At 43.3% G+C, this 24,835-nt stretch overlaps 1 protein-coding gene and 1 non-coding gene across 4 annotated transcripts in view; one reads left to right on the forward strand and one right to left on the reverse strand.

Moving 5' to 3' along the window:
* Positions 1 to 1,956: 1,956 nt before the first annotated feature.
* On the reverse strand, positions 1,957 to 2,063 carry LOC120364399 (U6 spliceosomal RNA). Its single transcript, XR_005579661.1, has one exon. It is a non-coding gene; the product is annotated as a U6 spliceosomal RNA (small nuclear RNA).
* Positions 2,064 to 7,623: 5,560 nt separating this feature from the next.
* The window catches only part of SF3B1 (splicing factor 3b subunit 1), a 45,565-nt gene continuing 28,353 nt past the window's right edge, over positions 7,624 to 24,835 (forward strand). For 2 of the 3 annotated variants that reach the window (XM_074399316.1, XM_074399315.1), the window contains exons 1-4: positions 7,624 to 7,746; positions 21,633 to 21,799; positions 24,094 to 24,198; positions 24,679 to 24,793. In XM_074399316.1, the coding sequence (XP_074255417.1) occupies positions 7,719 to 7,746; positions 21,633 to 21,799; positions 24,094 to 24,198; positions 24,679 to 24,793 (415 nt within the window). In that variant the 5' untranslated portion in view covers positions 7,624 to 7,718. The remainder of the gene's footprint in view (positions 7,747 to 21,632; positions 21,800 to 24,093; positions 24,199 to 24,678; positions 24,794 to 24,835) is intronic. The other variant, XM_003925699.3, reaches the window with a different exon arrangement.

Here is a 24,835-nt window from a genome sequence, read left to right on the forward strand (position 1 = left end):
TCAGCTACAAGTTTTGTCAAACATTTTTGCAGTACAACACATGATGTACTTGTAGATTGAGGTGGTTCTGTAGCTGCATGGCATTTCTGTATCAATTACTTTCAAATACACAATTATTGCTCTTCTTTAAATCTTTCTGGCCCAGTGTGGTGGCTCACACCTGTAATCCAAACACTTTGGAGGCCAAGGCGGGCGGATCACCTAAGGTCAGGGGTTCAAGACCAGCCTGACCAACTTGGTGAAACCCCATCTTTAAAAAACAAACAAACAAACAAACTTAAATAGTTCCAGTAAGGTTTTCTTTAAAGCACATTTTCACATTTCAGTAGCTCATGCCTGAAATCCTAACACTTTGGGATGCTGAGGCAGGAGGATCGCTTGAGGCCAGGAGTTTGAGACCAGCCTGGGCAACATAGTGAGACTCCTTATCTACAAAAAATTAAAACAATTAGCGGCCGGGCGCGGTGGCTCACACCTGTAATTCTAGCACTTTGGGAGGCCGAGGTGGGTGGATCACCTAAGGTCAGGAGTTCATGACCAGCCTGGCCGTCACGGTGAAACCCCATCTTAAAAAAAAAAAAAATTATAGAAAAGAAAAGAACAAAACAATTAGCTGCGCATGGTGGTACACACCAGTAGTCCCAGCTAGGAGGGAGGCTGAGGCAAGAGGATGACTTGATCCCAGGAAGTTTGAGATTGCAGTGTGCTGTGATCATGCCACTGCACTCCAGCCTGGGTGACAGAGTGAAACCCTGACTCAACACCAAAAAGAAAAGAACATGTTAAATAACACCAAGGGGATACTATCTGCCAAGTCCAGATTATGGGAAATTCTATAGGACAAGTGACCCAGTTTCTTCAATTAGTAAATATCAAGTCAAAAAGGAAGGGGAGGCCGGGCGCGGTGGCTCACGCCTATAATCCCAGCAGTTTGGGAGGCCAAGGTGGGTGGATCATGCAGTCAAGAGATCGAGACCCTCCTGGACAACATGGTGAAACCCCGTCTCTACTAAAAATAACAAAAATTAGCTGAGCTTGGTGGCACGCACCTGTAGTCCCAGCTACTCAGGAGGCTGAGGCAGGAGAATTGCTTGAACCCAGGAGGCAGAGGTTGCTGTGAGCCGAGATTGTGCCGTTGCACTCCAGTCTGGGTAACAAGAGTGAAACTCTGTCTCAAAAAAAAAAAAAAAAAAGGGAAGGGGGAGACTGTTGTAGATTTAAAAGATGTAAAAGACTTTTTTATTTTGTTTTGCACAAACGAAATACAAAAACACATACATGAGACTAAAAAATTTGAAAGCTGGATACTAGATGATTTTAAGAAACAGTAAAGGCTGGGTACAGTGGGCTTATGCCTGTAATCCCAGTACTTTGGGAGGCTGAGATGGGAGGATCACTTGGATCTAGGAGTTGGAGTCTCCAATGAGCTAGAGTAGTACCACTGCACTCTATCCTGGGCAACAGAGTGAGATGCTGTCTCTTAAAAAAAAAATTAAAAGTTTAAAATTTTTTTAAAAATTGTAGGTATAGTGATACCTACAATCTTTATCTCAGATATTTATACAGAAGTATTTACAGACGAAATATGATGTCTGTGCTTTGCTTTAAAATAACCCAATAGGTGTTGGGGATAGAGTGGATGAAACAAAATTAAAGCATATATTGATAATCAATGAACTGAATGATGGTACAGGGGGGTTCTTCATAATTATATCTAATTTTTGTGAATGTTTGAAATCTTCCATAATAAAGCATTTTATCTGTACTTTTTTATTTCTGCCTCTGTGATCTTTCCAAATGAAATCCTTCTGATTGACTTCCACTTAGAATCACACTATTTATAGATTTTGCTCACTCTTCAGAAACCTGTAGACTGAAAAGAACCATAAAGTCTTCAAGTAGATAGAGATGGCAATGATTTCTAGTAGTAACAGCATTTTTTTCTTTTATTTTTATAAAAATATGGAACACTTCACAAATTTGAATGTCATTCTTGCAGAGGGACCAAGCTAATCTTCTCTGTGTTGTTCCAATTTTAGTATATGTGCTGCTGAAGTGAGCACAGTAACAGCATTTTTAGTCACTCCGCCAATCAAAACAAATATAGGATGAATTTTAACCACACGATATGATCTTTACCCCAACATCATATATATATTTTTTCCTGAAATAAAGTTAGTTTTAAAAGTTAACATAATTGTATTACTGGCACCTTTTCTCTCTACCATATTCAATGTATGTGGTGGCTCATGCCTGTAATGCCAGCACTTTGGAAGACCTAGGAGGGAGAATCACTTGAGGCCAGGAGTTCAAAACCAGCCCGGGCAATTAGTGAGACCCCATCTCAAAAACAAAACAAGGCTAGGAGCGGTAGCTCACACCTGGAATCCCAGCACTTTGGGAAGCCAAGTCTGGAGGGTCACCTGAGGGTGGGAGTTCGAGACCAGCCTGACCAACATGGAGAAACTCCATCTCTACTAAAAAACCAAAATTATCCAGGTGTGGTGGTGCATGTCTGTAATCCCAGCTACTCGGGAGGCTGAGGCAGGAGAATTGCTTGAACCCAGGAGGCAGAGGCTATGGTGAGCTGAGATTGCACCGTTGCACTCCAGCCTGTACAAAAAGAGTGAAACTCCGTCTCAAAAAAACAAAACAAAACAAAAATAGACAATGTTTTTGGGAAATGTTTGGTTTAAACACCACCTTCCTTATTCAAGAACAACTTCCTTGAACACCTCTTGGAACTGAGTTACAAGAGATTAGTCCTATTACATATGTTAGTTTCTGATAAATAGAGGAATAGCAAAGGACATTAACTAGCCATTTTGTCATTACTGACTGGCAATATTGCTTAGGGACTGGTCAGGAAAACAGAAATTATACCAGTTAAACAAAAAATATAGGGATATTGTTCAAAAGTGTTTGAGGAATTAAGGTGACCGCCCAAAAAAGGAAAGGTTAGACACGGTGTTTCATGCCTGTAATCTTAGCACTTTGGGAGGCTGAGCCAGGTGGACTGCTTGAGCCCAGGAGTTCGAGACCAGCCTGAGCAACATGGTGAGACCTCACCTTTAAATACAAAAATTAGCCAGGTGTGGTGGTGTGCACCTGTACTCCCAGCTACTTGGGAGGCTGAGGCAGAGAACTGCTTGAACCCAGAAGGCAGAGGTTGCAGTAACCTGAGACTTACTGCACTCCAGCCTGGGCAACAGAGCGAGACTCTGTCTTAAAAAAAAAAAAAAAAAAGGAATACTGAGATAAGAAAACAGTAACTGCAAGTAAATATCACCTTGTGTCCCCAAGACCTTTTTTTTTTTTTTTTTTTTTTTGAGATGGAGTCTTGCTTGTGTTGCCTAGGCTAGAGTGCAATGGCACAGTCAGGTCATTGCTACCTCCACCTCCAGGGTTCAAGCAATTCTCCTGCCTCAGCCTCCCGAGTAGCTGGGATTATAGGCATGTGCCACTACGACTGGCTAATTTTTGTATATCTAGTAGAAACAGGGTTTTACCATGTTGGCCAGGCTGGTCTCGAACTCCTGACCTCATAATCCACCCATCTTGGCCTCCCAAAGTGTTGGAATTACAGACGTGAGCCACCATGCTTGACCTGTTTTTGTTAGTATTTGTTAATGGTTCCCTTAATACTTCTCCAAAGGGACCTGTCATTTGCTCTGGTAACTATAGACTGGGAAAAGTGGAATAACCAAATATTTTGAGACCTGTGGGACACAGGGTCCAAATTCACATTGTTATCCAAAGTATTATAATATCGTTTTTTTGTTTTTGAGACGGAGTCTCACTCTGTCTCACTCTGTCACCCAGGCTGGAGTGCAGTGGCGCAATCTCGGCTCACTACAACCTTTGCCTCCCAGGTTCAAGCCATTCTTTTGCCTCAGCCTCCCAAGTAGCTGGGATTACAGGCATGCGCCAGCCACCATGCCCGGCTAGTTTTTGTATTTTTAGTAGAAACAGGGTTTCACGATGTTGGTCAGGCTGGTCTCAAACTCCTAACGGGTGATCCGCCCACCTTGGCCTCCCAAAGTGCTGAGACTACAGGTGTGAACCACCGCGCCTGACCCCTTACTATCCTATTAGAGTGGGTGTATATAAGGGCCAGGTCATACATACAAGTTCTGACCCAGATCTGGCTCACAGTGGCAAGGACCCACCACATCTTATTTCCCAAGTTCTCCAAGTTGGTTAAGTGGCTCGTGCCTGTAATCCCAACACTTTGAGAGGCTCAGGTGGGAAGATCACTTGAGGCTAGGTGTTTGAGATTAGCCAGGGCAATACAGTAAGACCCTGCCTCTACAAAAAATTTAACAAGTAGGTAAGTGTGGTGGCTCATGCCTGTAATCCCAGCACTTTAGGAGGCCGACATGGGTGGGTCACCTGAGGCCAGGAGTTCAAGACCAGCTTGGCCAACATGGCAAAGCTCTGTCTCTACTAAAAATATAAAAATTACCTAGGTGTGGTGGCTCACACCTGTGGTTCCAGCTAGAGGTTGCAGTGAGCTGAGATGGTGCAACTGTACTCCAGCCTGGGTGACAGAGTAAGACTCTATCTCAAAAAATAAAAAGGCTGGGCATGGTGGCTCATGCTTGTAATCCTAGCACTTTGGGAGGCCAAGGCAGGCAGATCACGAGGTCAAGAGATGGAGATCATCCTGGCCAACATGGTGAAACCCCATCTCTATTAAAAAACACAAAAATTAGCTAGGCGTGGTGGCGTGTGCCTGTAGTCCCAGCTACTCGGGAGGCTGAGACAGGAGAATTGCTTGAACCCAGGAGGCAGAGATTGCAGTGAGCTGGTATTGTGCCACTGCACTCCAGCCTGGCGCCTGGTGACAGAGCAAGACTCTGTCTAAAAAAAATAAATAAATAAAATAAAAAATAAAAATAAAAAGTAGCTGGGCATGGTGGTGTGTACCTGTAATCCTAGCTACTCAGGAGGCTGAGTTGGGAGGATCACCAGAGCCCAGAAATCTGAGACTGCAGTTAGCCACTGCACTACAGTTGGGACAACAGAGCAAAACGAAACGAAACTAAAGAAGCAAGCCTGTGAGGTAAGAACTATCACATTGGGATTTATCAGGGAATTGGCTCCTGCAATTTTGAAGACTAAGCCCCTTGACAGGCCATCTGCAAAGTGAAGGCCCTGAGATGTTAGTAGCTTGGTCCAAGGCCCAAGGTTCAGAACTAGGGAAGGCAATGATGTAACTCAGTCCAAGGTCAAGGCCTGAGAACCAGGAGGAAGGGGTGGGGGTGGGGTGCTGCTGGTGTAAATCCAGGAGTCCAAAGGCTGAGCACCTTGGGGTTGTTGTCCAAAAACAATAGAGGAAGAGTGTATGTATCCAGCTTTGGCACATAAACTGACATAAGAGTGTATGTATCCAGCTTTGGCACATAAACCTTTTCTCTGCTTCTGTTCTTCCTCGGCTCCCCAGCAGACTGGATGGTACCTGGCACACTGAGGGCGGATCTTCCGTACCTAACCCACCTGGACTCACACACTAATCTCTGGAAACACCCATACAGATACACCACAAAATAGCTTTACCAGGTTTCTAGGTATTCCTTAATCCAGTCAAATTGACAATTAAAATTAACCGTCACATTTTACATATGAAATTTGTCTTATTTACTTTTAGCCCAATGGTCTGGCATGTGAAAAATCTGTCTTTTTTAAAAACATGAGACAAAAAGGCGATGTTCTTATGGTTCTTCTTGTCAATGTGGATGAATTCTTTTCATTTTTGGAGATGGAGTCTCACCCTGTCACCCAGGCTGGAGTACAGTGGTGCAGTTTCGGATCAGTGCAAACTCTGCCTCCTGGGTTCAAGCGATTCTTGTGCCTTAGCCTCCCGAGAGTAGCTGAGATTACAGGAGTGCACCACCACCCCCAGCTAATTTTTGCATTTTTAGTAGAGGGTTTTGCCATGTTGGTCAGGCTGGTCTTGAACTCCTGACATCAGGTGATCCACCTGCCTTGGCTTCCCAAAGTGATGGGATTACAGGTGTGAGCCACCACCCCTGGCCAAAAATTTTAATTTATCAAATTTATTCTTTTACTGATGCTAATAAAAATCTGTGGTGGCTCACGCCTGTAATCCCAGCACTTTGGGAGTCTGAGGCAGGAGAACTGCTTGAGGCCAAGAGTTTGAGACCAGCCTGGGCAATATAGTGAGATCTCATTCTACAAAAAATAATTAGCCAGGTATGGTGGCCCATGTTTGTGGTACCAGCTACTCTGGAGACTGAGACAAGAGAGTCTCTTGAACCTTAAGGTCGAAGTTAAGGTGAGCTGTGATCATACCACTGCCCTCCAGCTTGGGCAACAAAGCAAGACTCTGTGTCAAAAAAAACAAAACAAAAAACATCCTTTGTGTCACCTGCTCCAAAGAAGGGAGGGAGTCTGGTGAGAGGGGAAGAGGAAGCTAGGCTGCAGGTCAGGAGTCAGCAGGGACAGGATATCTAAGCTCTCAGCCCAGTGCCGTCGTCCATATAGCTCCCATCTACCCCTAGTCTCAGGAAAATGGCTCCTCACTTTACCCAAAGTAGATATGGGTGTCTTCCTGCAAAATGAACACACCCATACCATTTCCCTCCCTTCAAGCGACCATACTGACCCCATGGTATGGTTAGTATTCGGGTTCTAAGTTTATCACATAACAAGATACTTCTTTCTTTGTGATGGCTTTAACCTTGATAACTATGTTTTCCTGGGCTACTTCTGGGACCCATCTTTCTGAGCCTTTCTTTCTTTTTCATTGCCGAAGTCCAAGACCAGCATGACAGTACAAGGTTATGATAGTTGATGCCTGGGAAAACAGACTATCGTATTCTGATCTATGAAAATTCCTGATTTAGAAATACCGTGTTGGAGTTAAGAAAAACATTAAATGAATGTTAATAATGACGATGAGTGGTTTTCTAAGAACCCATAAAGTTAAAAGGCTTTAAAAGGGTGGCAAAATTCTCATTGCGCAACTCAATAACGATTTGTGACGCTCAACAAAATTCCTACCTAAATTACCTGCAATTATTAAACATAACGAAAGAAAAATGACCTTGAATTACAGGGTAAAAGATGGGACTGTTAAGACTGTTTTCGTAACTAAGCACTATAAAGACTGAGAGCGCTGCAAGGGAAAGTTTTCCTCGAGATCTTCCGGTGAGTTTTGAGTAAAGGGATTGAATGTCTGAGGTCTCATCCAGCTCTGAAACCGCAGGGTTTCGTACAGCGGTTTTTTTTTTTCTTTTTGAGAGAGGGGTCTCGGGGTCTTGATCTGTCGCCCAGGCTGGAGGCTGGAGTACAGTGACGTGACAAGATAACTGCTCACGGCAGCCTCAAACTCCTGGGCTCAAGCGATGCTCCCGCCTCAGCCTCCAGAGTAGCTGGGATTGTGTTCTTAACTCCCCTCCTAGAATCCACTTTCCTCCAGGGCAGTTACTCACTTGAGGACCTTACGGCTTGGCCCGAGGATTTCCTGAGTCAACAGGAAAGTAGCCACAGGGCCCAACCGTAGCTCCTCCCCCACCCACAATGCATCTCTCGGTTCCCTCTAGGTGGCAGCTTTGTCACGTGTCCCCCGACGGAGCGCGCTCCCGTTTGGCGCACGCGCAGAGTGCAGCACTCAGCTATTTTTCTCCGTCGCGGCGGCGACGAGCGGAAGTTCTTGGGAGCGCCAGTTCCGTCTGTGTGTTCGAGCGGACAAAATGGCGAAGATCGCCAAGACTCACGAAGGTAAGCGGTTTTTCCCTGCTTACTTGTTTTCTCCGTTGCTAGCCTACTGAGAGCCTTTCTTCCTAGGGTTCTGCCTCTTCCTGTGGTTTCTTTCGTAGGAGCCAAGCCTGCGTTTCGGGGCCTAGGGTCGTCTCCTCCGCGCCAGCGGCGCAGGCCACTACCCCGCGTAATGGCGTCCTCCTCTTACACCCCCGACTGGCGCTTTGTTCAGTGTTTGGGACCTGCTACTTCAGGGTTGCTTCTCTTCTCTGACCAGAGGGCCTTGTTTAAACGGCTTCCTCAGTAGGATTCGTGGGCAAGGGATCTGGGAAACGGGCGTGAGGAGAAAGTCTCACTCGCCTCTCGACACTGTCGTCCGCATAGTTTGTGCAGAAGAGGGTCAGAAAAGCACTGAAATACGGCAGCCGCTTTTCCGGCAGGACTGAATCGAATTTGGATTCCATTACTCCTACCCTTGTGTGTTTTCAAGCATTAGTGTTAATTGCTTGTTTCTTTGCACGAAACGATTTGGGGATAAAATCTGATAGTGTTTTTTTTCCTCCTTCACTTTTACTATTATATTGATCGTTTTCTTTGGAGACCGGTTATTGGAGGAGCAGATGGAAGAGGGAAAGATAAATTACTTTCATTGATGGCCGAAGCTTTCAAACTAGTTGATCGTTTTATGGAATACAGTCTGCAAATTAAGAAAACATTGGGAATATACTGTAGTTCATTAGGAAGTATCCAGATATGACAGGAAATGGGATCACTTTTCAGAAAAGAGACATGGGAAGTTGGAACTGCTTTTTTTGATTTCTGACTTGGAATCCGAAATTTTCACTGAGCACGAGACTTATAAGAGTCACTTTTGTTTCATATGTCCTTTCTAGGTGTTTGGCTCGGTATTGGTTTGTGAGAGGTAACAGACTGAGGCCATCCAAAATGTTCCTGTCTGATGGGGAAAACAGATGTGTATGTGTCCTCATTCTCTCATAAGGCCAAATGAATGCCTAAGTAGAAGAACAAGCAAACATGTTCTGGGAACCTGGGTAACGGAATGATTAATTTATGCTTAGGGTTATTTCACTGAGGAGGTTACCTGTCCCTGTTTTAAAAGGATCAGTCAGTTTTAAATCGGAAGGACATCTGAGCGTGAGAGAACATCTTGTAACATCTTGTAACAAGGTATTGAAATCGTGAAAGGTGTGTTTGAGTAGTAGTCTGCTGTGGCAGGAACAGAGGGTTCAAGGAGAAGGAATAGATGAGTCTGGAAAGGTTGGTTAGGACGAGAATGTGAATGGCTTTGAACAGTCGGATCACCCAGAGGACCTGAAGTCCAGCTTTCTGCAATTCAAAACATGCTGATGAATTGGCAATGGCTTTAATATTAGTATTATTTTAGGTATTTAGGATTTAAATGCTTTATTAGTGTTCTTAGGCCTTATTCTTTTGTCTTTTTTGTGTGTGTGTGAGACGGAGTTTCGCTCTTGTTACCCAGGCTGGAGTGCAATGGCGCCGTCTCGGCTCACCGCAACCTCCGCCTCCTGGGCTCAGGCAATTCTCCTGCCTCAGCCTCCTAAGTAGCTGGGATTACAGGCACGCGCCACCACGCCCAGCTAGTTTTTTGTATTTTTAGTAGAGACAGGTTTTCACCATGTTGACTAGGAAGGTCTCGATCTCTCGACCTCGTGATCCACCCGCCTCGGCCTCCCAAAGTGCTGGGATTACAGGCTTGAGCCACCGCGCCCGGCCTTCTTTTGTCTTTAGTCTATCTGGAACATAACCTTTTACAAAATAAATAGAAAATATAGAGATGTTGCTGTTTTCGTTCATTAAGGAGATTCATTTGGGGACATTGTATAGCATTGATTTTTTTTTTTTTTTTTTTACTTATTTATTGATATTTGCAGTATAAGATGCCCTCCTCAGATAGGAAAATCAAAGTTCTGATTAATTTTCCTGCATTTGATAGAAACCCAGCTCGAAGCTTTGGTCTATTGCTATTCTTGGCTAAACTTGTTTTTATTTGGGATTATTCTATCAATGGCAATTAAGTGATGCTGTAAGAAGGTAGCGGAACGTTTAAGTCAACACTTGAGTACTGCCTGTTCCCATCTGTATGGAATGTAAATCAGGGGATGATAAATGTTTAGTAGAAATACACATAGCACTGACATAGCTAGCTTCTTGCTCCTTTCCTCATAACATTTTCCTGGTGGAACTCTAGTTCTTCATGGTCCATCACCTTTTCTCTTGTTAAGCCATTTTTGATAACCTGAAGCAGTATTATTGCTTTTTTTTTTTTTTTTTGAGACGGAGTTTCGCTCTTGTTACCCAGGCTGGAGTGCAATGGCGCGATCTCGGCTCACTGCAACCTCCGCCTCGTGGGTTCAGGCAATTCTCCTGCCTCAGCCTCCTGAGTAGCTGGGATTACAGGCATGCGCCACCACGCCCAGCTAGTTTTTTGTATTTTTAGTAGAGACGGGGTTTCACCATGTTGACTAGGATGGTCTCGATCTCTTGACCTCGTGATCCACCCGCCTCGGCCTCCCAAAGTGCTGGGATTACAGGCTTGAGCCACCGCGCCCGGCCTCTATTATTGGTTTTTTGGGCAGTGCTGCTATTGCAGGCAGTATTAATGTTATATTGCTTAGAATATAATCTGTTGTGTTAAGATTTTCTCTTCTGTTTAGCTCCAAGGTTGATATAACCTGATAACTATTGTTTTCTTGCTGTCATATTTCTTTCAAACATTTCCTTTTTTCTTTTTTTTTTTTTGACACAGTCTTGCTCTGTTGCCTAAGGCTGGAGTGCGGTGGTGTGATCTCAGCTCACAGCAACTTGGCGATTCTCCTGCTTCAGCCTCCTGAGTATGGATCACAGGCATGCGCCACCACACCCAACTAATTTTTGCATTTTTAGAGACAGGGTTTTGCCATGTTGGACAGGCTGGTCTGAAACTCCTGACCTCAGGTAGCTCCTCCAACCTCAGCCTCACAAAGTGCTGGGATCACAGGCATGAGCCACTGTACCCCAACCCTTTCAAACATTTCTATTAGGATCAGCGCTCACATCCTCTTTAACCAATCTGATGATATTTTACCTTTGCCAATGTGGCTTATGCTTTCTAGGACTGAAATATGAAAAGAGCTGGACTTAAATCAGATAAAATCTTTTAGATCTTTCTGCATGTTAAATTGTGTCAGGTGTATGGTTATGAATGTGCATAATTTTGCCATCCAGCAGTTCTTCAGATACTGTTGACTTTGACAAACAAGTAAGGAATACACATTCTTCTCTGTTTTGGAAGGGAAACAAAAAATATGCTTGTTTTTCCACTAATCCTTTGAATTAGATTTTTTGGGACATCACAAAGCTGAAACAGTTTTTTTCCCTAATTCTTAGCTTGAGAAATGGCTGGAATAGGTATAGTTTTGTTATTGTGTATCTTGCTGATATTTTTGTTTTCCTGTGTTTATTTTTGAGACCGAGTCTTGCTCTGTTGCCCAGGTTGGAGTGCAGTGGCATGATCATAGCTCACCGTAACCTACAGCTGCCAGGCTCAAGTGATCCTCCCATTTCAGCCTCCTGAGGAGTTACAGCTACAGGCGTGTGCCATCATGCCTGACTAATTTTTACGTTTTTTTTTTTTTTTTTTTTTTTTTTTAGAGATAGGGTCTTGCTGTGTTACCCAGGCTGATCTCGAACTCCTGGGCTCAAGCAGTCCTTCTGCTTTGGCCTCCCACCATTCTAGGATTACAGGTGTGAGCCACTGTGCCTGGCCTTGAAACTTTTAAAAAAAACAAAAAACAAAAAAACCAGAATTAATTATTTATGAATAAATTCATCAGTATTGTTTGTAGTATTGGGTAAAATGATTTCTATCATAGTTAGTTGTCCTATTGGAGTTTTGCTTAATGAAAAAGTTCAGAGATGGGATGCAAAATATACTTCTTGTTTTCCTCTGATGTCCTTTAGAAGTCTTGTATTTGGGAAATACTTGTTCAGCCGTTACAGCTGGCCGAAAGAAAATAGGTATCACTTATGGACCAGACTAAAAGGTGTCAGTGAGAGATTGACATCTGAGGGCAGTATCTCTGTAACATGTAATGAGCAGTGATTAGAACATTGAAAATAAACTGGATGAAAAATGAAAAATAAACATCAAGAAGGAAGAAGCGCTACAAGTTGGGTTTAGCAGGATCTAAGGCATAGAAAGAAGAAAAGGCAGCCAGGCATGGTGGCTCACACCTGTAATCTCAGCACTTTGGGAGGCTGATGCAGGCAGATCACGAGGTTAGGAGTTCGAGACCAGCTTGATCAACATAGTGAACCCTGTCTCTACTAAAAATACAAAAATTAGCTGGTCCTGGTGTCACGTGCCTATAATCCCAGCTACTTGGGAGGCTGAGATAGGAGCATCGCTTGCACCCAGCTAGGAGGCAGAGGTTGCAGTGAGCCGAGATCGTGCCACTGCCTTTCAGCCTGGGCCACAGAGTGAGATTCCATCTCAAAAAAAAAATAAAAAAAATAAAAAAAATTAGCTGGGCATGGTGGCATGGGCCTGTAATCCCAGTTGCTTGGGAGGCTGAAGCAGGAGAATCGGTTAAATCCACAAGACAGAGGTTGCAGTGAGCTGAGATCATGCCATTGCACTCCAGCCTGGGAGACTAAGTGAAACTTCATCTCAGCAGTAGGGAGGAGAGGGGAAGAAAAGGCATGGGAGGGGATATCAGAGGGAAAGAATTGGTGGGGAGCAGTTAAATAGCTGTATCAGATGTGACCTGCTATTAGTACTATGAGTTGTTTTTCTCAAGTTTGATACTTAGGTTTGAGTTTAAAATACAAGATGCCAGGCGTTGCTCACGAATACAATCCCAGCATTTTGGGAAGCAAAGACAGTAGGATTGCTTGAGACTGCAAACATACAGAAAAGTAGAGAGAGGCTGGTATAATGGCATGCCTGGGTGGTTGGCTTCAGCTTAGTAGTTCAAGACCAGCCTGGGCAATATGGTGAGACCCTGTCTCTACAAAAAAAAAAAAAAAAAACACACAAGTTAGCCAGGTGTGATGGTGCATGCCTGTAGTCCCAACTATTTGGGAGGCTGAGTTGGGAGGATCTCTTGAGCACAGGAGATTGAGGCTGCAGTGAACTATGATGGCACCATTGTACTTCAGCCTGGGCAAAAGTTAGACCCAGTTTCAAAAAAACAAGGCTGGGCACAGTGGCTCACACCTGTAATCCCAGCACTTTGGGAGGCTGAGGCAGGTGGATCACCTGAGCTTCGGAGTTCAAGACCAGCCTGGTCAACCTGGGGAAACCCTGTGTCTCCTAAAAAACACAAAAATTATCTGGGTGTGGTGATGCCTGCCTGTAATCCCAGCTACTAGGGGGGCTGAAGCAGTAGTATTGCTTGAACCCAGGAGGCAGAGGTTGCAGTGAGTGGAGATCGTGCCACTGCACTCCAGCATGGGTAACAGAGCAGGACTCTGTCTCAAAAACAAAACAAAACAAAACAAAACAACAGGCTGGGCATGGTGGCTCACATCTGTAATCCCAGCACTTTGGGAGAATGATGTGGGTGGATCAACTGAGGTTAGGAGTTCAAGACCAGCCTTGCCAACATGGTGAAACCCCATCTCTACTAAAAATACAAAAATTAGTGAGGCATGGTGGTGCGCGCCTGTAATCCCTACATGGGAGGCTTAGGCAGGAGAATTGCTTGAACTTGTCGGGCGGAGTTTGCAGTGAACCAAGATTACCCCACTGCACTTCAGCCTGGGCAACAGAGTGACAGTCCGTCTCAAAACAAAACAACAAAACAGAAAAGTAGAGGGAGTAGTAAAATGAACTCCTTATGTACTTATCACCTAGCTTCAAGAGTTATAAGCTTAAACCAACTTTGTTTAATTTGTACACTGGTCCCTTCTTCCCATTATTTATGTGTAAATTTATTTTAAGACGGAGTTTCCTTCTTGTTTCCCAGGCTGGAGTGCAATGGCATGATCTTGGCTCAGCACAACCTCCGCCTCCTGGGTTTAAGTGATTTTCCTGTCTTAGCTTTCCTAGTATGTAGCTGGGATTACAGGTGTGTGCCACCACGTCTGGCTAATTTTTGTATTTTTAGTAGACGTGGAGTTTGTCATGTTTGCCAGGCTGATCTTGAACTCCTGACCTTAGGTGATCCACCTGCCTTGGCCTCCCAAAGTGCTAGGATTACAGGTATGAGCTCTACCACACACCCCCAGGAAGAGGAATTTTTTTTTTTTTTTTTTTGAGAAGGAGTCTCGCTCTGTCACCCAGACTAGAGTGCAGTGGCACAATCTTGGTTCACTGCAACTTCTGCCTCCCTGGGTCAAGTGATTCTCCTGCCTCAGTCTCTTGAGTAGCTGGGACTACAGGCGCCCACCACCATGCCCAGCTAATTTTTGTCTTTTTAGTAGAGATAGGGTTTTTCCATGTTGGCTAGGCTGCTCTTGAACTCCTGACCTCAGGTGATTCACCTGCCTTGCTAGGCCTCGCAAAGTGCTGGGATTACAGTTGTGAGCCACCACGCCCAGTGAAAATCTTAGGAAAGGATTTGCACTTTCTGGTTACCCTCCCACCATAATTTTAGTGGCAATAAATGTACCCTCAGTTTTCTAACAAGCCTAACTGCCACCTGACATAGTTTTATATGACACAGTTACACACGTCTTAAAATAAGATGACCAATTTAAGAAAAACCTGATTCTTGACAGTATACCATCAAGGCTCTTCCTTTAGGATGGCTCTTTGGTAATACAAGTGTGATACATACTTAACTAGTGCTTTGATCTCATGCCTAAGACATTTTTAAAAACTACACTTGGATATGACAAATCGGAATTGCAAGGACTACCTGTAACTTCAGTTTAGGATTCTGAATCTACCATCAAGATAGGGAATCTCTGCTTCCTTTTTAAGATTTCAGAATCAGGGGCCGGGTGCGGTGGCTCACGCCTGTAATCCCCGCACTTTGGGAGGCCGAGGCGGGTGGATCACGAGGTCAAGAGATCGAGACCATCCGGGTCAACATGGTGAAACCCCGTCTCTACTAAAAATACAAAAAATTAGCTGGGCATGGTGGCGCGTGCCTGTAATCCCAGCTACTCAGGAGGCTGAGGCAGGAGAATTGCCTGAACCCAGGAGACAGAGGTTGCGGTGAGCTGAGATCGCGCCATTGCACTCCAGCCTGGATAAGAAGAGCGAAACTCCATCTCAAAAAAAAAAAAAAAAAAAGATTTCAGAATCAGTAGCTAAGAGTCCTAGCATATATCCCTACCCTTCCCTCAGTTAGTGGGTTTTACTAAAGATGGGGTAGGGGAAAAATTGAGACAGGGAACAGAAATGTGTTTTTCATCCAGAAAATTGGTAGTTTAGTTAATCCATATCACAAATTTCTATCCTATACTCCTTTTTCTGCTTCCACATAATTGGAATTTATTAACCTCACTTGTCCCAGCTTCTATCTTACTTGTTCCCTAAATCTCTCTCTTCCATTTCATTTCTCAGAAGTCTTTTTCTGTTATACATTCTGCTCTCTTCTGCTCTTATTTGCAGAAGTAAACCCATCAGAAAGGCTAAGTTTCTTACAAAGGTAAACATTTATTTACTGTGGGACCCAGCAATCCCATTCCTAGGTATAGTTATTTACCCTAGTTTTTTTGTTTGTTCGTTCATTTTTTGAGACAGGAGTCTCGCTCTGTTGCCCAACCTGGAGTGCAGTGGTGCGATCTTAGCTCACTGCAACCTCTGCTTCCTGGGTTCAAGCAGTTCTCTGCCTCAGCCTCCTGAGTAGCTGGGACTACAGGTGCGCGCCACCAAGCTCAGCTAATTTTTGTTATTTTTAGTAGAGACGGGGTTTCACCATGTTGTCCAGGCTGGTCTCAAACTCCTGACCTCATGATCCACCCATCTTGGCCTCCCAGCATGCTGGTATTACAGGCATGAGCCACCTCATCCAGCCTAGCCTAGTGTTATTAAAACCTGTCTTCACACAAAAACCTCTAAACAGATGTTTACAGCAACCTAACTTGTAATCACTACAAACTGCAGCTTGAGTGTACTTCAACTAGAGAATGGATAAACATACTGTAGGCCAGTGGAATACTACCCAGTAATAAAAAGGCAGAAATTATTGATGTGTAAAACAGTGTGGACATTGGAATATTTAAGGGTTTAAATGGGTTAAAGAGTGCCAGCTCTTGGCAGTTTTATGCGTGGCCAATAGGAATTCCTAGTCTCTTCTTGCCCAGTCACTAGCAGACAGTATCCCTTTTTTCTTTGTCTTCACATCTGAATGTATTGAACTACAAATCCAAATTGGGAAGGGATTAGGCTGGAACAGGATTTGTTCATGTTGGTCCTAATTGAAGTTGGAAGACATTAGCATAAACGTTTCTTTTTTGCTTGTTTGTTAGCATAAACGTTTCTTTGCTTCCTTAAGTCTTCATTGTTTTGGACCTCTTGTTACTCATTTTGATATGTTCTCTTTTTTATCCATAGTTGCCAACGCTTTTTTGTTTTTGTTTTTGTTTTTTTTTGAGGCGGAGTCTCACTCTTTCACCTAGGCTGGAGCGCAGTGGCATGATCTTGGCTCACTGCAACCTCTGCCTCCCAGACTCAAAGGATTCTCTGGTTGCCCAGGCCGGAGTGCAGTGGCGCGATCTTGGCTCACTGCAACCTCCGCCTCCCAGGTTCAAGCGAGTCTCATGCCTCAGCCTCCTGAGTAGTTGGGATTACTTATGCCATCACCATGCCTGGCTAAGTTTTTTATTTTTAGTGGAGACAGGGTTTCACCATGTTGGCCAGGCTGCTTTTGAACTCCTGACCTCAAGTTATTTGCCTGCCTTGGCTTCCCAAAGTGCTGGGATTACAGGCATGAGCCACTGTGCCCAGCCAGTTGCCAAGCAATTTTATGCATTGGGCATTGGTCATTTCTTGTCAGAAATGATTTACTTGCACATTTTTAGTCAGTTTATATTTAAGAAATTATAGGAATACTTAACACACACCAGGCTATAGTTTAGTGTTGGTTTTGAAAATACGGAGTTAGAGACAACTTTATCCTTCCTAGAGATATAAAATTTGAAGTGGAATTTTACAAACCTTTGCTGGCATGGAGAGAAAAATTTGGAAAATTACTTTTCATGACTTCTACAGATTACTTATTTATGTACTTACTTATTTGGAAACAAGGTCTGGCTCTAACATCCAGGCAGAAGTACAGTTGTGTGATCTCAGCTCACTGCAGCCTCCACCTCCCAGGCTCAAGCCATCCTGTGACCTCAGCCTCCTGAGTAGCTGGGACTATAGGTGTGCACCACCATGCCTGATTTTTGTATTTTTTTTGTAGAGACAGGGTTTTGTCATGTTGCTTAGTCTGGTCTTGAACTCATGAACTCCAGTGATCTGCCTGCTTTGGCCTCCCAAAGTGCTGAGAGTCACAGGCATGAGTCACCATGCCCAGTCTGATTACCTTTTTATTTTATTATTTTTATTTTTTATTTTTTATTTGAGAGTCTCTCTCTCTCTGTGGCCCAGGCTGGAGTGCAGTAGCGCTGTCTTGGCTTACTGCAGCCTCTGCCTCTGGGTTCAAGTGATTCCCCTTCCTCAGCCTCCTGAGTAGCTGGGACTACAGGCATGCACCACCACGCCCAGCTAAATTTTTTTGTGTTTTAGTAGACATGAGGTTTCACCATGTTGGCCAGGATGGTCTTGATCTGCTTACCTTGTGATCCACCTGCCTTGGCCTCCCAAAGTACTGGGATTACAGGCATGAGCCACTGGGTCCGGCAAAATTTGAGATTTTAGTTATTCCCTGAATTGCATATTAAGCTGCTGAGTTTTATGGAATCTAATGTCTTAATTTTATGGATCACATAATGTATGTGTAAATGTGCTGCAGTTTGCAATGTGTTAACAAAGCCCATTAGCTTTTTGGACTTTATATTCGTAATTTCAAGCAAAAACAAAACAATGATTGATTTGCATATAAAGATTTAATTGTACTGCCTATGAGAAGCTCAGTGATAAACTCCCCTCAGGATTAATTAACTACAAACAGCTGCCTAGTCCCAGGAGATTTTGGGCTGGGCAATTTTGTTACTAAAGTTTGATTTAATAAGGACCTAGTTATGATTTACATAGATTTCATAACACTATTTTAGTCTTTTATGAACCTTCGTAATTGGAAAACTCTGATGCTAATCAGCAGGTACAAAAAAATCAATAGGTAAAATTCAGTAGCTGAAAGTAATTCCTGAATAAATGTTATCCAAATGAGGAACTAGTTGCTAAAACTTTAGGATGGAGAAGTTCTTTTTTTTTTTTTTTTGAGACGGAGTTTCGCTCTTGTTACCCAGGCTGGAGTGCAATGGTGCGATCTCGGGTCACCTCAACCTCCGCCTCCTGGGTTCAGGCAATTCTCCTGCCTCAGCCTCCTGAGTAGCTGGGATTACAGGCACGCACCATCATGCCCAGCTGATTTTTTGTATTTTTAGTAGAGACAGGGTTTCACCATGTTGACCAGGATGGTTTCAATCTCTTGACCTCGTGATCCACCTGCCTCGGCCTCCCAAAGTACTGGGATTACAGGCGTGAGCCACCGCGCCCGGCCGGAGAAGTTCTTTACACTGAAAATAAGAGAGCTGCCTGATAAGGGGGAAACAGCAAGTTGCACAGTATGTGTAGTGTGATGCAGTTTTTATAAAACAGTGCCCTTTTCCTATTTTTTATTTGTATATGAGGTAGGGGAAAGTATAAAATGATCTAAATTGGAAAATTTGGTAGGGGTAGGCTGGGGTTGGAAATGGGAGGGGTGAAGGGCCAGGTAGAATAGTTTCCTAGAGTGTTAATGAGGCAGAATCCTGGGCTTCACAGACTGAGTTGGAGGTCCGGAGTTAGTATATCCAAGACCTAGGATTCCACCTTTGTAACTAGTGCACCAGGTCATTTCTTTGTAGATAGGTGGTCCTTAGACTGTACTGATGCTGTAGAGACTGCAGACTATTTGGCCTGATTCACCCATTTGTTTCTTGCCTAAATCCTCATGGAAGTAGCATTTCTGGTCCTTTTACAAAAAACTTATTTAGGTAAAAATGATAAATACACCTGTGATTCAAGAAAAAGCCTGGGGCTGGCATGGTGGTTGGTGCCTGTAATCACAGCTATTTGGGAGGCTGAGGCAGGAGAATCACTTGAACCTGGGAGGTGGAGGTTGCAATGAGCCAAGATCGTGTTACTAGCACTCCAGCCTGGGCAACAAGAGGGAAACTGTTTCAAAAAAAAAAAAACAACAAAAACAAAACAAAACAAAAAAAACCTGAAGAGGGTGGGAGTGGGGCAAATGTAGTTTTAAAAAATTTCAAAATATAAAACTACGAACAAAAAGTAGAGATCATAGTAAAAAGAACCACCCTGCTCAAGTGAGAATATTTCTGGCTGCCTGGGCTGCTGTAATGGTTTGGGGACAAAGTAACATCTGTGCAGATAGTGGTGCTGTGTAACACTGTAAGAATTTTGAGATCTGATCACAAACTGGATCTGCTAAATTCAGCATTAAAACTATTCTGTCTATCATTTTCAGTTTCTTTGTTTCTCAGACAGGGTCTCTCTCTCTCATCCAGGCTAGAGTGCGGTGGCAGCAGTCGTGGCTCACTGCAGCCTTGACCTCCCGGGCTCAAGGAGTCCTCTCACCTCAGCCCCCAAATTGCAGGGGGCTATAGGTGTGCCACCATGCCTGGCTAATTTTTGCATTTTTTGTAGAGATGGGGTTTTGCCATGTTGCCCAGGCTGGTCTTGAACCCTTGGGCTCAAATGATCTGCCCACCTCAGCCTTCCAAAGTGTTTGGATGGCATGGATGGCATGTGTGAGCTACCGCGCCCTGCCTTCAGTTTGAGACCTGCTTCTGCTCCTTTCTTACAAGGAAATGTGACCCAGCTGCGCCTTAGATCAGATGAGGACGTTTTGTTATCCTGAAAGTCTATCTTGAGGGACTATAGAGGGCTTTCTTGTTTAGCTGGGGGTTGGGAAGTTTGGCAAATGCAGGATGCTATTTGAATCTTTATCTTTTGATACATGCAGCTAGCAGATGAGCATTTTTATTTTTATTAAAAAATTTTTTTTTGAGACTGAGTTTCACTCTTGTTGCTCAGGCTGGAATGGCACGATCTCGACTCACTGCAACCTCCACCTACCGGGTTCAGGTGATTCTCCCGCCTCAGCCTCCTGAGTAGCTGGGATTACAGGCCACCTGCCACTATGCCTCCTGACCTCAACTGATCTGCCTGCCTCGGCCTCCCAAAGTGCTGGGATTAGAGGTGTTAGCCACTGTGCCCAGCATTATTTTTATTTATTTGTTTATTTATTTGAGATGGAGTTTTGCTTTCCATGCCCAGGCTGAAGTGCAGTGGCGTGATCTTGGCTCACTGCAACCTCTGCCTCCTGGGTTCAAGCAGTTCTCCTGCCTCAGCCTCCTGAGTAGCTGGCACTATAGGTGGGTGTCACTACACCTGGCTAATTTTGTATTTTTAGTAGAGGGACGTTTTACCATGAAGACCAGACTGGTCTCAAACACCTGACCTCAGGCGATCTACCCACCTTGGCCTCCCAGAATGCTGGGATTACAGGCATGAGCCACCTCACCCATCCAGCAAGTTAGCTTTTTAAAAGTGCCTGATGTCCAAGGGCTTAACTCAGCATGGCCTGGCAAGAATTGAAACAACTATTTTTGTTAGGCCATAGAAATATTTTGCAGTAGAAACTATTTCTTTATATATCTTCGTATTATTCAGATTATTATTATTACTCTGAGACAGAGTCTTACTCTGTGGCCCAGGCTGAAGTGCACTGGTGCAATCTCAGCTTATTTTTATTTTTATTTATTTATTTGAGATCGAGTTTTGCTCTCCATAACCAGGCTGAAGTGCAGTGGCATGATCTTGGCTCACTGCCACCTCTGCCTTCCAGGTTCAAGCATTTCTCCTGCCTCAGACTCCTGAGTAGCTGGGACTATAGGCACATGCCACCACACCTGGCAAAATTTTTGTATTTTTTTTAGTAGAGATGGGGTTTCACCATATTGGACAGGCTGATCTCTTTAACTCCTGACCTCGTGATCCACCTGCCTTGGCCTCCCAAAGTGCTGGGATTACAGTCGTGAGCCACTGCACACAGTCCTATTCAGATTATTAAAACGTTACTTTGCAGAAGTAACCTGGTGTCAGGAAAGACTACAAAATGGAAGGCTAGTCTGTATTTAGAGAACAAAGAAAGTGACAACTAAATGCAGTGTATGGTGCTTGGTTGGATTATGGGTTAAATAAGAACATCTATAAATGCTATTATTAGGGCAACTGGGGAAATTTTTTTTTGAAGCTGGGTTATATGTTAGATGATATTTTATCACGGTTTCTTTTTTTTTGAGCGACAGAGTCTTGGCCTGTCGCCAGGCTGTAGCACAGTGGCGGGATCTAGGCTCCTACACCCTCTGTGTCTGAGGTTCAAGTGATTCTCCTGCCTCAGCTTCCCAAGTAGCTGGGACTACAGGCATGTGCCACCATGCCCAGCTAATTTTTGTATTTTTTAATAGAGCCGGGGTTTCACTATATGTTGGCCAGGCTGATCTTGAGCTCCTGACCTCAAGTGGTACACCTACCTCTGACTCCCAAAGTGCTGGGGTTGCAGGCATGAGCCACTGCACCCAGCCTGTCATGGTTTAATTTCTAGAGCATGCTTATGCTGTTGTGGTTACTGTTCCCTTAAATGGTGTAATTACTGTACATTTTCTGAGTATTTTGATAATTACCTAGTAAAGAAATGCATGATGTTGGGAATTGTTTGGAAAGTGAAATAAAGAAAGTCTGTATTATCTTTTTATAGATATTGAAGCACAGATTCGAGAAATTCAAGGCAAGAAGGCAGCTCTTGATGAAGCTCAAGGAGTGGGCCTTGATTCTACAGGTTATTATGACCAAGAAATTTATGGTGGAAGTGACAGCAGATTTGCTGGATACGTGACATCAATTGCTGCAACAGAACTTGAAGATGTAAGTTACAAATTGTGTACAAGAGACAATTATTTTTTGAGAGAGCAAGAAATATGAGTAACTTTTTGTTTCAGCCATCTGGCTTAGGAGAGACATTCTTGAGATCTTTTAGAGGATAAAACTACTGGAAGATCCTCTCTAAGGCTCTGAAACTTCACTGGAAATGCTTTGTTCTGAGAATTTATGTAAAGACTAGTTTGTTTATCCAGCAAAGCACCTGCCAACCATTACCGGTATGAAGTAAACAGTTGTAAAGTAAATCCCTACCATTACTTACCACAATGTCTAGAGTAGCTTGTGTGAGAAGTGACTTGATTGTAAATAGCCATCTGTCCTTGTGACTTGATTACTGACTTGTACTTGATACTGTTTTTCTTCTGTTGGTATCTTAATGTGAATAGAATTTTTCTTTTCTTTTCTTTTTTGAGACACAGTCTTGCTCAGCCTGGAGTACGTTGGTGTGGTCTCCACTCACTGCAACCTCTGCCTCCTGGGTTCAAGCGATTCTCCTGCCTCAGCCTCCCAAGTAGCTGGGATTACCAGCCTGCCACCATGCCAGCTAATTTTTGTATTTTTAGCAGAGATGGGGTTTTGCCATGTTGGCCAGGCTGGTCTTGAACTCCTGGCCTCAGGTGATCTGCCCTCCTTGGCCTCCCAAAGTGCTGGGATTACAGGCTTGAGACACTGCACCTGGCCTGGAATTTTTCTTAGTACTGATGTTGATGAGCTTTTTGTGTCTGTTTCAGTTACTGTGGAGGAGGACTGCCTTTCATTTTGAAATCTGTCCCTCAAAGAATTTTTTTCTGTATTCCAGGTAGCTTATATTTTATCAGACCATTCCAAAGTTCAAATTTGGTGATTCAGTTACAGGTACCTGTAAGTGATATGGATTATCAAACTGGTTATTTTTAAGAAATTCGAGTCACATTTTACAGTTGGCTCTCTCTTTCTCTTTTTTTTTCTGGAGAGAAATTTAAAAGTCCCAAAAGGTGAAATTTCTAGAAACCAGGCATGGACTAGTTAGTATTTCATTTGGGGGTCTCGTCATTTTATTTTTAAATAAAGGTGTTAAGATCTTGAGAATTACCTAGTGTTGCACTTTTTTTTTTTGGTAACGGAGTCTCACTCTCTCACCAGACTGGAGTGCAGTGGTACGATCCCGGCTCAATGCAACCTCCACATTCTGGGTTCCATCAATTCTCCTGCCTCAGCCTCTTGAGTAGCTGGGACTACAGGCACCTGCTACCACACCTGGCTAATTTTGTATTTTTAGTAGAGACTGGGTTTCACCGTGTTGGCCAGGATGGTCTCAATCTCTTGACCTTGTGATCTACCTGCCTTGGCCTCCCAAAGTGCTGGGATTACAGCCGTGAGCCACTGTGGACTGCCGGCACTTTTTATTTGTTTATTTTTATTACAATAGAGATTAAATCTCACTGTGTGTATATGTGTGGTTTTTGTTTGTTTTCTGGGAGACAAAGTCTTGCTCTGTTGCCCAGGCTGAAGGCAGTGGCCAGATCATGGCTCACTGCAGCCTTTGCTTCCTGGGTTCAAACTATCCTCCCACCTCAGCCTCCTGAGTAGCTGGCACTACATATGCACACTACCATGCCTGGCTAATTTTTGTATTTTTTTGGTAGAGACAGGGTTTCACCATGTTTCCCAGGTTGGTCTTGAACTCTTGGGCTCAAGCAGTGTCCCGCCTCAGCCTCTCAAAGTGTTGGGATTATAGATGTGAACTACCTGGTGTCTTTTGCCTAGGCTAGTCTCAAAACTCTTAGACTCCCAACTTGGCCTCCCAAACAGTTGTACTTTTTATACTAGAAAAGTAACAGTGTAATATTGTTTTGTTTAAACACACTGCTAGGGACAAGTATATTTAAAATTAAATACTTGTTTCTGTGGTTGTTAAATCATGTTTAAAAAAATGAGTTAAAAAGACTAGAAAGTTCTAAAATAAGCTGTGATTATCAAATTGAAAAAACATTTTGTTTTCTGTGAGAAAATCAAATGCTCAGGTTTTTCTAGTCCATACTTACTTTATCTTAATTGACTTGTAGAAAATCTTCCTTGCTTAATCATTTTGAAAGCAAAGATAACTGAATTTAGTTTCTTTAATAGGTTTTTGATGTGCAAGAAGTCCTAATAGTAGTGTTTGTAAGTTTTATGAAGGAGGGCTTAACATATCACACTGTCAATAGATCTTTTGATTTCATACTGAATCTTTGCATATTCTTTCTAATTTGTAAGTTCTAACATTTCGTTTGTGGGCTTTTGGGGGATTTTCATTGCAGGATGACGATGACTATTCATCATCTACAAGTTTGCTTGGTCAGAAGAAGCCAGGATATCATGCCCCGGTGGCATTGCTTAATGATATACCACAGTCAACAGAACAGGTGACCTTTCATTTTAAAAGCATTTTCAGCTAAAGAAAAGTGAATGTCTGAGTTCCTGTGGAAACCCATGAATTTTAGGATGTTTTGAGGAGAATTAGAAATAATAATTTATTTTGTACAGGTGTAATCTTTTTTTTTTTTTTGACACAAGGTCTTGCTATCTTGCTCAGGCTGATCCCAAACTCCTGGGCTCAAGCATTCCTCCTGTCTGAGCCTCCCAAGTGGTTGAGATTAAATACACAGGTCACCACACCTGGCTGTAATCATTTAATGAAGCATTGAACTATGGAAATGTGGATGTGTTATTGCCTTGTTTCCATATGCCTTATTTTTTTATATTAACATTTATCTGTGAAACGATACAGAATATTAGTAGGCATGTATTAAACATTTGTGCTTTACAGTGTTCTGATTTTTGTTTATGATACTGCTTTGTTTTCTTAATAAAGTGGATATTAAGTGAGACATACTTCTTTTCAGTATGATCCATTTGCTGAGCACCGACCTCCAAAGATTGCAGACCGAGAAGATGAATACAAAAAGCATAGGCGGACCATGATAATTTCCCCAGAGCGTCTTGATCCTTTTGCAGATGGTAATTCTTTCCCACTTTTCTATAAGTATTCAGAAATTTATT

Source organism: Saimiri boliviensis, chromosome 5 (assembly GCF_048565385.1).
Source record: "Saimiri boliviensis isolate mSaiBol1 chromosome 5, mSaiBol1.pri, whole genome shotgun sequence".
In the NCBI taxonomy this organism is placed as follows: Eukaryota; Metazoa; Chordata; class Mammalia; order Primates; family Cebidae; genus Saimiri; species Saimiri boliviensis.